This window comes from Helianthus annuus, chromosome 4 (assembly GCF_002127325.2).
Source record: "Helianthus annuus cultivar XRQ/B chromosome 4, HanXRQr2.0-SUNRISE, whole genome shotgun sequence".
NCBI lineage: Eukaryota > Viridiplantae > Streptophyta > Magnoliopsida > Asterales > Asteraceae > Helianthus > Helianthus annuus.
In genome coordinates, this window is record NC_035436.2 from 173713840 (window position 1) to 173729985 (window position 16146).

At 37.3% G+C, this 16146-nt stretch overlaps 4 protein-coding genes across 21 annotated transcripts; 1 reads left to right on the plus strand and 3 right to left on the minus strand.

Annotated features, from left to right (window-relative positions):
* Nucleotides 1-358: 358 nt before the first annotated feature.
* LOC110937067 (sulfate transporter 1.2-like) lies at nucleotides 359-4497 on the minus strand. 16 transcript variants are annotated; one of them, XR_004890545.1, is made up of 8 exons: nucleotides 4195-4494; nucleotides 3529-3595; nucleotides 3365-3455; nucleotides 1955-1992; nucleotides 1272-1447; nucleotides 998-1159; nucleotides 723-881; nucleotides 359-649 (listed from the first exon to the last, which is right to left on the minus strand). XR_004890545.1 is itself a non-coding variant. In XM_035988621.1 (5 exons), exons 3-5 carry the CDS (start codon nucleotides 1116-1118, stop codon nucleotides 517-519), a joined length of 456 nt encoding a protein of 151 aa, XP_035844514.1. In that variant the 5' UTR covers nucleotides 1119-1159; nucleotides 1272-1447; nucleotides 1915-2091; the 3' UTR covers nucleotides 359-516. The 16 variants fall into 16 exon arrangements, 2 of the variants coding, with proteins under 2 accessions (XP_035844514.1, XP_022035167.1); XR_004890544.1 differs by having other exon boundaries at nucleotides 3365-3447; nucleotides 4195-4493; XR_004890550.1 differs by lacking the exon at nucleotides 1955-1992 and having other exon boundaries at nucleotides 723-924; nucleotides 998-1141; nucleotides 3365-3447; nucleotides 3529-3630; nucleotides 4195-4497.
* A 1104-nt stretch (nucleotides 4498-5601) lies between these two features.
* Nucleotides 5602-6925, minus strand: LOC110933808 (protein ALP1-like). The gene is made up of 2 exons (XM_022177013.1): nucleotides 6784-6925; nucleotides 5602-6707 (listed from the first exon to the last, which is right to left on the minus strand). Exons 1-2 carry the CDS (start codon nucleotides 6923-6925, stop codon nucleotides 5602-5604), a joined length of 1248 nt encoding a protein of 415 aa, XP_022032705.1.
* Nucleotides 5725-9959, minus strand: LOC110937068 (glutathione S-transferase T3). Of its 3 annotated transcripts, XM_022179477.2 has the most exons (4): nucleotides 9634-9944; nucleotides 7991-8572; nucleotides 7170-7903; nucleotides 5725-5983 (listed from the first exon to the last, which is right to left on the minus strand). In XM_022179477.2, the coding sequence occupies exons 2-3, from the start codon at nucleotides 8553-8555 to the stop codon at nucleotides 7170-7172; spliced, it is 1299 nt and encodes a 432-aa protein (XP_022035169.1). In that variant the 5' UTR covers nucleotides 8556-8572; nucleotides 9634-9944; the 3' UTR covers nucleotides 5725-5983. The 3 variants fall into 3 exon arrangements, with proteins under 3 accessions (XP_022035169.1, XP_022035168.1, XP_022035170.1); XM_022179476.2 differs by lacking the exon at nucleotides 5725-5983 and having other exon boundaries at nucleotides 7067-7903; nucleotides 9634-9959; XM_022179478.2 differs by lacking the exon at nucleotides 5725-5983 and having other exon boundaries at nucleotides 7067-7903; nucleotides 7991-8566; nucleotides 9634-9957.
* Nucleotides 9960-10037: 78 nt separating this feature from the next.
* LOC110937070 (sucrose synthase 2) lies at nucleotides 10038-16027 on the plus strand. Its single transcript, XM_022179479.2, has 15 exons — nucleotides 10038-10413; nucleotides 10535-10667; nucleotides 11413-11561; nucleotides 11649-11841; nucleotides 11913-12031; nucleotides 12117-12333; nucleotides 12922-13017; nucleotides 13140-13313; nucleotides 13392-13508; nucleotides 13591-13757; nucleotides 13846-14070; nucleotides 14148-14469; nucleotides 15238-15482; nucleotides 15555-15693; nucleotides 15764-16027. Exons 1-15 carry the CDS (start codon nucleotides 10121-10123, stop codon nucleotides 15800-15802), a joined length of 2628 nt encoding a protein of 875 aa, XP_022035171.1. The 5' UTR covers nucleotides 10038-10120; the 3' UTR covers nucleotides 15803-16027.
* Nucleotides 16028-16146: the final 119 nt, after the last annotated feature.

The window sequence follows — 16146 nt, forward strand, 5'->3', positions numbered from 1 at the left end:
TAACAAATGAGTATTATGGTAAAACTTTATAAATGTGAAGGGGGTGAGAAAATGACATTTACAAAGTTAGAGGGTTACCTTTTACATAATAGCAAAGTTTGAGGGTATAATGAGTTGCATCACAAAAGTATAAGTGTTAAAGAGAAGTTAGAAAGTGTAGAAGTATTTTTTTTTGAAGTTAGTAAATAGAGGGTCATATTGTCAATTGTTAATTGAATTTTAAGAGTCATGGTCACCAACCATGCTGTTTAATATATGTAATAACTAGCTTATATCCCGTGTGACACACGGGCTTAAAAAAGTTAAATTTAAAATATATTAAAAAATATGATGTATGATTTAAAAAAAAAAATCCAAATAACATAAAACCAAATAATTTAAAATAATAATGTTTTCACACTTGTCAGTTCTATTTTCCATTTTCTATTTTATGAACACAAGTTTTAGTCTTGTCAGTTCTATTTTCCATTTTCTATTTTATGAACACAAGTTTTAGTTTAGTAAGTTGGTCATGAACTAAATCAGTCTTTTTTTTAAATCCTTGTTCCCTAACAACCCTTTAAGTTGCTGAAGCGCAATGGTAACGACCACTCCTCCCATGAACCCCACAATCGCAGCATGTGACAGAAAATCGATCAGAAAACCCAATCTGTAAAAAGAGCAACTCTCAAAACTATATAAGATTCGGATCAAAACGACAGTTTTTGTTAAAGTTATATTACCTGAAAAACCCGAGTGCAGCTTGAGTGACTCCAGCAAAGAATGTTGCAGTGAAAGCAAGACATAAATATTCAGGTGTATTTGGCTCAACCTCATCTCGTAACAAAGTTCCAAGCAACAGAGAGACCACTGCCACAGGGCCCATTGCAATATCTCTCGAGCTACCAATGAACGCATATATAAGAGGTGGAACAAAACTCAAGTCTACAAGTCAACTTAGATTGGTCAAAGTTCCAAAACAACACTTGCATGCAATTATATAGTGAAGGAAACTTACACAATCCATATTTTGGAGGTAAGTAAAGTTGAGCATGTACACTTGCATACCCCACATACGCAAGGATCCAAATCATCCCTCCAGCTTCCTGTCCTACCATGATGAGCATGTAGACTTGCATACCGCACAATCCCCCTTCAACAACTGCAACTGCTTCATCATCTGCAAAATAAATATGGAAAAAATGAACCTATGTAATAAGTTAGATATAAATTTGTAGGTTCATGAATGCATCACATCAACAATTGACAACACAACAACTAAAAGGCCTAACCTTACTTAGCCTGATTCTTCAAACCTGTATTTCCATCCTCGTTAAACTTGGCTTCAGCGGCCCGTTCTTCAGTCGAAGGCGCCATTCCTAACTTGTTCCCGATAGACTTTAACCAAATTGAGTCATTCAAGATTCATAAGGTTATATGAACCTTAAACAGCTAGCCCTAGAAATACCTAAGCATAAACCGAAATCACGAAAAGCGAATGAAAGTAAATTTTTTTTAATAAAGGCTTGTAGAAAAAAGATTAAATGCTAGAATTAAGGGTTACAAGTCACATCTATTTCTTAGATAGAATGAATGGGTTAAAAATGGTTGAAAATAGTGTGAGGTCTACTTATAATACATACATCATTATTGTATGAAATATCGTATTTGGGATCATAAGTACACATCAGTTATTTATCTAAAAAACATACAAATTTGTGGGTCGAACCAGCCGAACAACGTGTTCTGACTCATTACCCAAATTGCAAAATCTTGTCACCTCTAGAGAAGGCGTTGGCAGATAAAATCGCTTCCTCTAATATATAGTTGGTTAATAAACATGCTAAAAACTTAGTAAAAAATTACAAACAAAATGTAATTAAGAAAACAAACACAATGTCTAAATAAATAGCAGAAACAAAGATTTACTCGTACGTTTTATTGAGAAAGCATATGGATATATTGTTAGCCTAACCTCAAAATTCCCCCACAATGAAACTCAACCCCTGAAACCTAATGAACTCAAAATACATTTACATGATTAATGGTAGACCTGGCAAACGGGTCGGGTTGGGTCGGGTCGGGTCATGGGTCAAGACGGGTTCGGGTCAAAATGGGTTCGGGTCAAAACGGGTCAACTAAAAAAGGGGTTGTGTTGGTTCGGGTCAAAACGGGTTCGGGTCGAAACGGGTTCGGGTCAGAACGGGTTCGGGTCAGAACGGGTTTCGGGTCGGAACGGGTTTCGGGTCGGGTTGGTTAAAAATGTTTTCTAAAGAGATTGTACATCAAGGGGCAATTTTGTTCGGGTGAAACGGTTCGCCTCGAAACGGTTCGCGTCGAAACGGTTCGCCTCGAAACGGTTCGCCTCGAAACGGTTCGCCTCGAAACGGTACGCGTCGAAACGGTTCGCGTCGAAACGGTTCGCGTCGAAACGGTACGCGTCGAAACGGTTGAACTTCAAACCATCTTTACTGTTAAATCTTCCTATTAAATAACATAATGCTAAATGGTAGCTGATTATCATTCATGTATTGAACCCTCTGATTTCTCGTGTTGTATTCCAATGTTTTAAAGCTTGCTATTAGAATCGTTTACAATGCTAAAGTATCTTGATCTCGTTACAGCAGTACACACGACCCAACTACTAACAAAAAAACTGAAAAAATCGAACGAAAAAGGCGACCAAAACGAAACAAAAAACCCGAAACTGAACCGAAACGAAACAAAAAAACTGAAAAAATCAAAGGAAAAAAGCAACTAAAACGAAACAAAAAACCGAAAACTGAACCGAAACAAAACAACCAAAACGAAACAAAAAATACTGAAAAGATTGAAACCGATCCGGAAAAAACCGAGCAAAACGAAACAAAAAACCGAATCGAAACCGGCCAAAACGAAACAAAAACTGAAAAAATAAAAAACGAACCGAAAAAGTGACCAAAAGGAAACAAAAAATCTCAACTGAAACCGAAAATAACCGACCCAAACAAATAAAAAAAAACCGAACTGAAACCCGTCTCGTGCTAAAATCCGCCCCGACTCCAAACTCGTCCCTTGCGAAAACTCATGTCGGCCCGAAACCCGTCCCGTGCGGAAACCCGTGCCGATCCAAAACTTGTCCTGTTTCTTTAGGACACCAACCCACATTGATCCATTTCTTTGAAGTTGTCGACCCGTTTTGACCCGAAAATATATGAGATGGAATTTTAATTGACCCATTGAGTGAAAATGTCTTACCCAAACCAACCCATATAATTTAAAAAGCAACCCAAAGTGACCCACTTGAAAGGCTTTGGGTCAAGATTGCCCCCTCTAATTAATGGTGTAGAGTCAAACAAAACTGCAATTACAGAAAGAGCAAATAACAATGGGATCAAACACTAACCAAGCCAAAAAGGCCACGCTCCATATACCATCCATTGATGGAGCTTATAACGTCATCCAAAAGTCGTATATGTAAAATTTTCCCTGCATAACTTGGAAAAAAAACTGTTAATAAAGTGACCCATGAAACCTCTTATTACATAATAATGTCCATGGAGAATTTACCATATCCATCGTGAAACTTGTCCTCTACTATTCTATGCATTGTTTGTACACCACCAACTACCGATTCCTGTTTTGGCTAAAATTTGTTAGGACCCAATTGTCCTGTTCAATTATACCAGGCTTATTATGAGAACACTTTTAAATCATGTAGAAGTATTTCCATTCTTCTTGAAATTCCCTTTTCTACTACATTATGCCTTACTCTTTCTTTCATTCTGTTCATTTAGAACCACAAGGTGTGTTTCCTTTGTTTCAATCTACCTCATTTAACCATTTATATACATCTTTCAGTTATCTAGCTTTTCCTTTTATATAAAAGTTAATGATGATTATATTTAAAGACATGACATCAAAAAAAAATTCCCCCTAAATAACACAAACACAACGAATTTACTCAAATTCAAAATCGATCAGTACTTTCCACAAAGTTGCTCAAGGACTTATGCAGTTCCAATTTGCATAATAAAAAAATAGTAAATGAATATAAGAAAAAAAATGAAACTACAAACTTATATCTAACTTCAAAGAAAACATAAAGCAAAATGGCAGTATGGATACAATACGCAAAGAAATTAAACCCTAAAATTGAACTTCAAAGCAAATTTCTTGATATCATAATAAAAATTTAGAAAAAAAATGTAACAACTTAAATAAACTAAATCAAACCTTCACATCTGAAGCAACACATGCTTGGGGTACGAACATCATTTTTTTCCATGGAAGATGGTTGCAACTGTTTCAGCGGTGGGAAATGGTTGAACCCTAGCGGCAAGATCGATGGAAGATGGTTGCAACTGGTTTCAGCGGTGGTTATTGTAGCGGTGGCGGACATGAATTTGAAGGAGAGAGCGTTGTAGGTCTCAGATCTAAAAGGGAGGCGATGAAATGGGTATTTGGGGATGAGGTTTTCTGCCTTTCTTGTTCTCTCTTTCTCTCTCTACAAAAGAAAACCTGGTTGAGGAGTGTGGATAGCGTGGATAGTCTAGATGATAAACACGTTAGTAAATTAAAGGTGGAGTTGACATGTGTCTTAATTGAATATGGAGGGGACAAGTGTCCCAACCTTGTTCTTTTATTAGGCTATAGGGTGTGGTCATGACCCTCATGCCCACCATGACCCTCCATGTCAGCGCCATGTCATTGCCCTCTAATCCACTATCCAAAACCACTATCCTAAGGGTGTGGTCATGACCCAAACCACCATCCACCCTCTTTTTTGTGTGAAATATAAACAAAATATTGATAAGAACCAAGATTGGCAAGAACTCACAGCCCAAAGATAATATTGGTACAAATCAATCATTAATCACAGGCGAACAAACACATTGTATATACAAAATTAACACCAACTACAGATGAAAGTAGAGAACCCTCAAACAAATGATTGAGAAAGCATGGCAAAACTGTTAAGTTGCTTGCAAGAACTCAAAGTCCAAAGATTGATTCACTGGAACGAGCCTGGTTTGTGGGCGGTTTTGGTGTCGCCTAAGAAAAGGATTTGGAGCTCGGTGTCTTCTTTGTTGTACCACCATGTGACTACACCGAATGGGAGGGCGATTGCGTCACCGGTTTTGATTGCGAGCACCTTTTCTTCTTTCTCGGGTAGAACAATACCGGCTACTCCATTGCCTAAGGTAAATTGTATGATGTTTTCAGATTAATAATACAATTCAAAACAAATTACAAAGTATAATTATGAAAATATAGTTAATATGAGCTGTGACAAAGGAAAAACAAATCGAATCAAAAATAACTAAAGCTAAAAACTAATATCAATTTTCAAAGTAAACAATCAGCCAAAAAACACAAAGACTTCATTTCTTTTTCTTTCAACTTAAGTCTCCCCGCTTGTATTTCGTTAAATTCGGTGAGCTTGCTCATGTTCGAAGTCATGTGTGGTCATGACCCAAACCACTATCCACCCCTTTTTTTGTATGAAATGTATTTTATTTATTTTAAATAAACAACAAATAAAATTAAATAAATTTTAGTAATAAAACCACATAACATTCAAATTAATAAAAATAAATAACATCCAAAGTTAAACTACATATTATAAATTAAGAAAAAAAACTACTCGTTGTTGTTAACCCGACCAAATTGCCAAACATGTTCAATCAAATCCGAACGAAGATGGTTATGCGTAGTCTCGTTGTATAACGCCCACATGTTAGATTCTTGTTGCCCTTCATCAACTGGTACAACATTCTCATGAATGTCATTAGGATCATATTCACATATGGCGTTACCTTCGTCTTCGATAATCATGTTATGCAGCAAGATACAAGCATACATACAATATCTCAATGTTTTGAGTTCAAGTGCTCGTGCTGGGTTTGCAACTATGTGCCATTTTTGTTGTAGAACCCCAAATAGACGCTCAACATCTTTCCTAGCAGATTCCTGACATTTTGCAAATTTCTTTCTTTTTTCATCTTCTGGATACGGTATAGTTTTAACAATCGCTGCGTATGTTGGGTATATTCCATCAGCTAGATAATACCCGTGCTTGTATTCTACTCCTGAAACCGAAAACCTAGAATCAGGCCCCGTACCATTAATGATATCATTGAAAATATCTGACTGGCCAAGAACGTTAATGTCGTTATTCGAACCAGGAACACCAAAGAAAGCATGCCAAACCCAAAGATCATTTGATGCCACGGCTTCTAGAATTAATGTGGGATGACCATGATCACCGCGAGTAAATTGACCTCGCCATGCATTAGGGCAATTACGCCAAGGCCAATGCATACAATCTATGCTACCAAGCATTCCAGGAAAACCATGTTTACTTTCGTGTGCCTGGTACAACTTTATGATATCATTCTTTGTTGGCCTTCGTAAGTACTTCGTGCTGTATAGCTTGACCACCCCTTTGCAAAATTGATATAAACTCTCTCGTGAAGTTCTATCAGACATCTTCAAATATTCATCCCACATGTCGCTACTTGTACCGTAAGCCAATTGGCGAATTGCCGACGTACACTTTTGTAAAGTGGTAACCCCCCTTTTACCTGTAGCATCCCATCTTAATGTGAAAAATGGGTCATAATTAGCCAAATCGTTGGCTATACGTAAGAAAAGACGACGGCTCATTCGGAAACGACGCCTAAACATTTCATCCGTGTATACTGGGTTTTCGGCAAAGTAATCGGCCATCAACCTATCGTGGGCACCTACATATTTTACAAAAATATAAATTACACTAAGACATAATGGCACTTCAAAAAATATAATGCACGAAAAAAATACCTTCACGATCCCTATTTAAACATTGTTGTCGTTTTCTCCGTTTGGACGAGGTTTCTTCCTCCTCTATAATTATTTGTGTCGTTTCCATCACCACGTTCAAAAAAAATTCGTTGATCTCGTCGGAAGAAGTTGGTGACGCCATGGTGGTGGGATAACCTGTTTCTTCTTTTTCTTTGCTACTGTAGGTACAAATAATATAACCGATTTAGTCCAAATTACATGAGAGATGTATAATAGAGTTGTCCAAAATTTGAAAAGAAAAAGTAATTTACTCCATAAAATATAAAACTAAATCAATTTCGTTACAACTAGAAAATATAAAAAAACGTTTGTGACATAAATTAAAGACGAAAACTAGAAAATATAAAAAATGATAACGACATAATTTAAAGACCCCATTTTTGAGCAATTTTCGCCTTCATTTTTTGCAACACTTCTTTATCTTTTTCCGGGAGCGAGTCGATATTTGTCGCCATTAGCTTAAAGTCTTCACGATCGGCCGCTTCTTGCATTTCTTTTTCTTTCAACTTAAGTCTCCCCCCTTGTATTTCGTTAAATTCGTTGAACTTGCTCATCAACTTATCCACCTTCGTTTCACCCGAAGTTTCATTTTTTGTCGACGCCTCTTTATTTTTGGCCGCCGCTTCCTTTTTTGCTTTGTCTCTACCATTTGGGCGCTTCAATTCCGGAATCTCCGTCACTTCATCGTCAAACTCGGGTTCGTCATTAATATTAATATGGTAACGCACATCCGAATCACCGGCACTATGTTCTATCGACTCGAATGTTTTACACCTCTTTGCTCTTGTTACTTCGTTAGGAATCGGCGCCCACTTGGGACAATTTTTAAAGATTTCCCAAGCCCCTACGTATGTGAACGCACTACCTTCTTTCGTATGGTATTTTGACATAGCTTTGGCAAAAACCGTCTCATCACTCGCCCCACTTGGCCGATTCAAATAAGCATTGTTGTAATAACCACAAAACGCCGATATCTTCTTATTCATCTCTCGATACTTTGAGCCCATTGAGTTCTCTTCTCGGTACGGTTCTTTTTGCATCAAAGCATGAAATTTGTTGCAAACCTCCTTCCAAAAACTACCAGACTTTTGATTATTACCTACAAAAAAAGTATCAAGGTGTAAATAAATGTTGTTTTATCTTGAATAAAATATTATTTTAGTATAAATACAAAAGTATAACATACCTATGATCGGACACGTAGACGTATTGGTCCACGCCCTTGCCAACGCCAACTCTTCGATCGATGTCCAAGTTTGACCTCTACCGGTGGTTAACTTTTCTTGTTCCGGCCTCTTTGAACGTTTTTTTGTAGATGTTTTCTTAGAATTTTGTGGTTGGGTTTCGGGTACAACGGCAATGTCATCCAAATCGTCTAACGAAGGGGTATCGGGTGTCGGTTGCGATTGGACTTTCGTATGAGTAGGCCGACTTTGGCTTTGTTGGATCGTTTTAAGTTGTTGCTGATATTGTTGTTGAAATTGGATTTGTTGAAGTTGAAATAAACTAGTAGGTTGCGGGGTTTGAGGGAGTTGCGTGAACGCGTTAGGATTCGGGGTTTGAGAGAGTTGCGTGAACGCGTTAGGGGTCGGGGTTTGAGGGAGTTGGTTGAACGCATTAGGAACTTGATTGTAGCTTGTAAAAGAAAATTGTGGAGCCGCCCACATCGGATCAACGGGTGTCCACGGGGTTTGTGGCAGGTTGTTCGGGTTGTTTGTGTCGTTTGTGTTGTTCGGGTTGCTTAGATCCATGGTAGTATTAACTATAACTTAATGAGAAACACATAAAAAGAATTGCATAAATGGACAAAGAAGCATGAACAAGAAAAATTAAGAAAATCACTGTGTTTAACAAATGATGTCAATGTTATAGCATTCCTTCTAACTCCAGTTGTATTAATATCACCATTACATAACTTAGTAAAAATACACATACAAATATAGACCGGAAAACCACTAAACTAAAGTAATTGCTAACCACTAACTCTACAGCAGGTAGTCACAATTTTGAGAATATTATCCTAAACCATAGAGCCTTTAAGGATATAAAAATGATGTGCCAAGTTTTAAACCATATATCACGGTTCTTGGAGCACACCTTCCCTCTTTCCCTCTTCAAATTGTTCATATGCTTATGGAGCTTCCTTTTGCAGCTAATCTCTTATGATTACAGATATGAAAAAGTTACTTAAATTTATTGTCCCAAAACATAATGTCGCATCTGCGGTAAAACTGGCGGTGTGTTTGAGGTTGTTCTCAAAATAGCTCGACCCGAGCTCGAGCTTTGGTTTAAACTCGCGAGCCAAGCTCGAGCTCAAATAAGTAGGCTCGAACCGAGCCGAGCTCGAGTTCGAGCTTCATAAAAACATGGCGAGTCGAGCTCGGGCTCGGCCAGGCTTGTTTACACCCCTAAATTCAAACCCTATGACTTACTAAGCTGAAACAGGGTCACATATATATATATATATAAGGAAAGAAACCTATGCTTAATCAACTAATCTATTGGCATTAATCAACTGATATCAATATGCTTAAAAGTTAAAGCATCAACTTGGCTTCTAAATAAATTATAAACATTCATATTAACTCAGAAGCTAAAACACAACTTATTAGAGTGGTTGAAACTTCAAAACTCAAATACGAATTCAATAACCACACATATCTGTTATTCATTAAATTTTTTTCAACTCGTCACTTGTATGCACACACAGATCAAAAGCAAAATCAACGCCCCAATTAAACAAATTAAAAGAAAAACGAAAAAAAGGATGATGATAATCATGTAACTTTCGATTGAGAATTAAAAATACATATCATATAAAACAAGTACCTGGGGAACAAATATGTGCTATTCTTCTCTTGTGAAATTCGATTATCACGAACAAAAGGAAAAGAATTTGTTGATTTGTTGCTGCGATTGTTCTTTTTGATGATGTTGGGGGTTAGGGTTTGCGTGAATAATGGAAAAAAGGGGGACGTGGTTGCCGTGGTTTAATTCACGCAAACCACCGTGATTTAATTAGGGGGGTGGTATAGGGCATGAATAATGGGCCTATGTGGCAAATCATGACCCAATCATGACCCCCACACCCTATAGCCTTATATATAAAGATATATGTAATAATAATAACTCTTTATTTTAAAAATATACGCCTCTATCAAGTTTATCAACCTCATATCGTTATATAAAAGAAAAATTGATATGAAAAGAAAATAATTGGCCCAATGACCGTACAAAAGTTGGGCATGGAACCAATAAACAAAGTGATCCAGATAAACTGCATGGACACGAAATCGTCTAAGAGCATGACAGATGTATGCTTTCCCATTACAATAATCAAACTCACATAATCACTCATCATTCATCTCCGATAGCGATATCATCACTTTCCATCTTGGATTCCACTTCCACCACTTATTTAACGGACCAAATTGAATTGAAACCATCCAGTGTACGTACTTCCTTCTTCACATTATTTGGTGTAGTTGGTGAAGCTTCACTGTTTAAATCCATGGCGACAGCTAAATTAAGCAGAACACACAGTATGCGTGATCGTGTTCAAGAAACCCTAGCTGCTAATCGCAACGAGATCGTTTCTCTTCTCTCCAGGTCATTCATTATTATTATTAATCGAACGAAACGAGACTTACGAGACGGAGTTTTAGGGTTAGGTTTTACGATTTTGCTCACGTATTGATTTTGTTTTTGTTAATTTTGGATTTTGGTGTAGGTATGTGGCGCAGGGGAAGGCTATATTGCAGCCTCATCAGATACTTGATGAACTTGAGAATATTATTGGCGATGAGGCTTCGCGCCAAAAACTAACTGATGGTCCGTTTGGAGATGCTTTGAAGACTGCTCAGGTAATAATGCTTTTGTTGATTTACGAGTTTGGATGTTGCTTCATCAGTTTGTGTTTCGGAGAATATGATGATTTGTAGTTTCGGCTTTAGGATCTTGCTTGATCAGTTTAGACGGTTATGTTTATGATTGCTCTGTTTTCAACTTTTTTTTTGACAGTGTGATATTGTGCTATGTAAATTGATTAAGGTAGCGTTTGGTTTATGCTCTGGAACTAGTATCGGTTTGATAGTAGCGGGGAATGGATGGCTACAGGGGTGGGTTGACACAACTATTAAGTATGGGGTTGACACAACTATAAGTTTAAACTAGGAGCGTTCACAGTTCGGTTTAAAACCAGAAACCGCCCAAACTGGTCACCGGTTTGGTTTCACGGTCAATTTTTTAAAAAACTTTTGGTTGGTAGGTTTAGGAATTTTCGAACTGTATCGAACGGTTTGGTTTACAGTTGAGACTTGAAAGCCAAAACACCAGAATGGACCGTTTGATTAATGTATATTTTGTACTTTTATATATTTGCTATCGGTTGGATTTACTGAGTATGATGATGATGAGGTAAGGTTGTCTACAGATAGAGGTAAGGTTGTCTACATCTTACCCTCCTCAGACCCTACCTTAGCTTTGCTATTGATGGGATTTACTGAGTATGATGATGATGATGACTTTTATATATTTCATGTTTGGTATAGTTAGTTTTTTCATTCTTCGTTGTTTCTTTGAGACCAATATTTTTCTGTGCGATGGTAGGAATGCATAGTCCTACCTCCATTTGTAGCTTTAGCAGTTCGTCCAAGACCTGGTGTTTGGGAATACGTGCGTGTTGATGCATACCAACTAAGTGTGGAACAGCTGACTGCTTCAGAGTATCTTGTCTTCAAGGAAGAACTTGTCGGGCAGTAAGTTTCTTCCACTATTTATCTTCTTTCAGTTATCACGATTGACACATATAAGATGAATGAATTTTTTATTCAAAAATGCTACAGGCCTAATAGCTCTTATGTGCTTGAGCTGGATTTTGAGCCATTCAATGCTTCTTTTCCTAAACCAACCCGCTCTTCATCCATTGGCAATGGAGTTCAGTTCCTCAATCGCCACCTGTCTTCAAGCATGTTCCGCAGCAAAGATTGTCTAGAACCACTCCTGGATTTCCTACGCACGCACAGACATGATGGACATGTGAGTTTCATGTTTGGACACTTCTAGGGTGTGTGTGAGTTTCCGTCTTAACCTTCTTAAGTGTTGTGTAGGTAATGATGTTGAATGACCGCATACAAAACATGTCTAGACTTCAATCTTCTTTGTCTAAGGCAGATGATTATCTTTCTAAGCTACCGTCCGATACAGCATACTCTGAGTTTCAACACGAGTTAGCATCTTTCTCTTAAGAACCAACATTCAAGCCTATACTTATTCTCTCATGTGCTTCAGCTTATAACTTTATTTGACTGCAGTTTGCAAGGAATGGGATTTGAAAGAGGATGGGGAAACAATGCTGAAAGGACCCTTGAGATGATGCATCTTCTCTCGGACATTCTCCAAGCTCCGGATCCTTCCATTTTGGAAACTTTTCTTGGTAGAATACCTATGGTGTTTAATGTTGTCATTTTGTCTATACATGGTTACTTTGGGCAAGCAAATGTTTTGGGCTTGCCCGATACCGGTGGCCAGGTACGTTCTTTTACCAATAACTGAAATCTAATATATGAACTTCATATGAGTCTTGTTCCTATGGTTTGGTGCCATTATGTGATTGGCAACATGATTACTTTTTAGAGTAAAATGCCATTTTCGTCCCTGAGGTGGTTTGGCCAGTTTTGCGACCTTCATCCAAAGGTTATTTTTTCCTCATCTGGATTCAAAAGGTTTGAAATCTTGCCATTTTCATCCGACTGGTTAACTCCATTCATTTTCCTCCGTTAAGTCGGGGGTATTTCTGTCCTTTTACCTTCTTTGTTTTGTTTTAAATACTTGTATATTATGCTAAATGCTTGTGCATAGAGTGAAAAAGATCGAATTGCCCTTCAAGTTAACTAAAAGGACGAAAATACCCCTGACTTAACGGAGAAAAATGGATGGAGTTAATGAGCCGGATGAAAATGACAAGATTTCAAACCTTTTGGATCCAGATGCGGGAATACAAACCTATGGACGAAAATCGCAAAACTAGCCAAACCTCAGGGACGAAAATGGCATTTGCTCTATGTTTTAATTATGGTTGCACTCTGGCAAATAATGCTTACTTTTTTTTGGACACAGATTGTATATATACTGGATCAAGTCCGTGCGTTGGAGAATGAGATGCTTCTTAAATTAAAGCATCAAGGACTGGATATCAAACCAAGGATTCTTATTGTACGTATAGATATGATTATCGAGTCACTATTTTTCAGAGTCTTTCATGTATATACGGATTTTGTTTTCTACAAGCTGCCTTTTTTTGCATTTATCTAATGCTTTTTTGTGTCTTATTTAAGGTGACTCGGCTGATACCAGATGCAAAAGGTACTTCATGTAACCAGCGACTGGAAAAAGTCAGTGGAACTGAACACACGCATATACTGCGTGTTCCTTTCAGGACCGAGAAAGGGATTCTTCGTAAATGGATCTCAAGGTTTGATGTATGGCCTTATTTGGAGAATTTTGCTGCGGTAAATTACTCTTCTAATTCCATAATCTTTTATATTCCGATATATGTGTGATAAATGTTGTGTTTGGTTCATTATTAGGATGCAGCAAGTGAGATTTCTGCTGAGTTGCATGGTGCTCCAGATCTTATAATTGGAAATTATAGTGATGGAAATCTTGTTGCCTCTTTATTATCTTACAAAATGGGAGTAACCCAGGTAACCGACTATTTTGAGCATGAAAAATTCGGTTTCTTTAAAACTGCTATAGTTTATTAATCAAACGTTTTGATAAATACAGTGCAACATTGCTCATGCTTTGGAGAAAACAAAGTACCCAGATTCCGACTTATATTGGAAGAAATTCGACGAGAAATATCACTTTTCTTGTCAATTTACTGCCGATCTTTTAGCCATGAACAATGCAGATTTTATCATCACAAGCACATACCAAGAGATTGCGGGAACGTGAGTTACGATCAGTAGTTTGATTGAATTGTTTCATATGACATTATGACAACTTCATTAGCTTATTCTATTTATTTATGAATTTCAGGAAAAATACCATCGGACAATACGAGAGTCATTCATCTTTCACTCTTCCAGGCCTCTACAGGGTTGTTCATGGTATTGACGTTTTTGACCCTAAGTTCAACATTGTGTCTCCAGGGGCAGATATGACCATTTACTTTCCATTCACCGAGAAGGAAAAAAGACTTACATCTCTTCATGCTAAAATTGAGAAGCTATTGTTTGACCCTCAGCAGAACGAAGAGCACATGTGAGTCGCTTTTTGGTAAAACCATAATGTTATCAACAGTTTATGTGATAATTGGCGATTTTCTTGAACTTGTGTAGTGGAAATCTGAGTGATCGATCAAAACCAATGATTTTTTCAATGGCAAGACTTGATCATGTGAAGAACATTACGGGTCTGGTTGAGTGGTATGCTAAGAATAATAAGCTTAGGGAACTAGCAAACCTTGTTGTGGTTGCCGGTTACAATGATGTGAAGCGATCTAATGACAGAGAAGAAATTGCAGAAATTGAAAAAATGCATGATCTTTTTAAGAAATACAAATTAGATGGTCAGGTAAGATGGATTTCCGCACAAACAAACCGTGCACAAAATGGTGAACTTTATCGCTATATTGCTGATGGACGAGGAGTCTTTGTACAGGTATAATACTATGTTTTTTTTTTTACTCTTTTTTATATGAGTCATTATGTTTTTCATTTTGTACGCACGAGTCATTAAGAGATGGTTTTGTGTACCAGTCAGGTTATTCTGTTAATTTTAGCATTATATACATCCAACATTATTATACATAAAGAGTAAAAGGCCATTTTCGTCTTTGAGGTTTGGCCAGTTTTGCGACTTTCGTCCAAAGGTTTGTTTTTCAGCATCTGGATCCAAAAGGTTTGAAATCTTGCCATTTTCATCTAGCTCGTTAACTCCATCCATTTTTCTCCGTTAAGTCAGGAGCATTTTCGTCTTTTTTGTTAACTTAAAGGGCAATTCCATCTTTTCAATGCTTGTACATTATGCTAAATGCTCGTACATAAAGTGAAAAAGACGGAATTGCCCTTTAAGTTAACAAAAAAGACGAAAATACTCTTGACTTAACGGAGAAAAATGGATGGAGTTAACGAGCTGGATGAAAGTGACAACATTTCAAACCTTTTGGATCTAGATGCGGAAAAACAAACCTTTCGACGATAGTCGCAAAACTGGCCAAACCTCAGGGACGAAAATGGCATTTTACTCATACATAAATTCAGCATTTTTTTGAAAAAAAAAATCATTATTTTACAGCCGTTTTTTTCCATACATAATGATTCAAATGGGTATTTCAAGCAAAACAACTCTATCTAATATCTCTTATCATATTCGTCTTTTGATTATTTAATCTCATTTTAATGAAAAAATCTTCTGTGGTAATTTCAGCCTGCTTTTTATGAAGCGTTTGGGCTTACAGTGGTGGAAGCGATGACTTGTGGGCTTCCAACATTTGCAACTTGCCATGGTGGTCCAGCAGAGATAATTGAAGATGGTGTTTCCGGTTTCCACATTGATCCATATCATCCAGATACTGCAGCAGTCACAATGGTTAATTTTTTTCAGAAATGCAAGGAGGACAAGACTTACTGGATGACGATATCTGACGGAGGGCTTAAAAGAATATATGAAAGGTTTGATATATCAAACTGATGTTTATCAAACGGTTGACTAATAGTTTACTTGAGAATTTTGTAATGGTATAGGTACACATGGAAGATTTACTCCGAACGTTTAATGACACTAGCTGGAGTTTATAGCTTCTGGAAGTATGTCTCGAAACTTGACAGGCGTGAAACAAGACGATATCTTGAGATGTTTTATATTCTTAAGTTCCGTGATCTGGTAAGTACCAAAGCCTGTTTATTGTTTAGTTATATGCTTTACAAGTGTTTACTTATGTCAACTTGGTCAGGTGAAATCCGTTCCAGTCGCTATTGATGATGAGGCCTAGGTGAAAGCCCATAAAGGTAGCCTCTTCTATATATGGGCTATGTATTTGGGTTAGCTTAAATAAAATTTGAACTGGGTATAATAGTTGCAGATTGATGATCTGTTTGATTGTATAAATGTAAGGCATGTGATGTAGCCTTTCTAGCATGATACTGTCTTATATAGCTGTTTAATAATCCATAACTGCTTGCCCATAATGCTAGTTTTAAGGCTCTTCATGACGCGACAGAGGTTTTATATCACTGGTGTCATAATGATATGCTCGTGGTACTCCATAGGTGAATACAACTCCCATACCACATAGCTTAAATAAAGTTTTAACTTCGTGTACCTTTTACATTATGA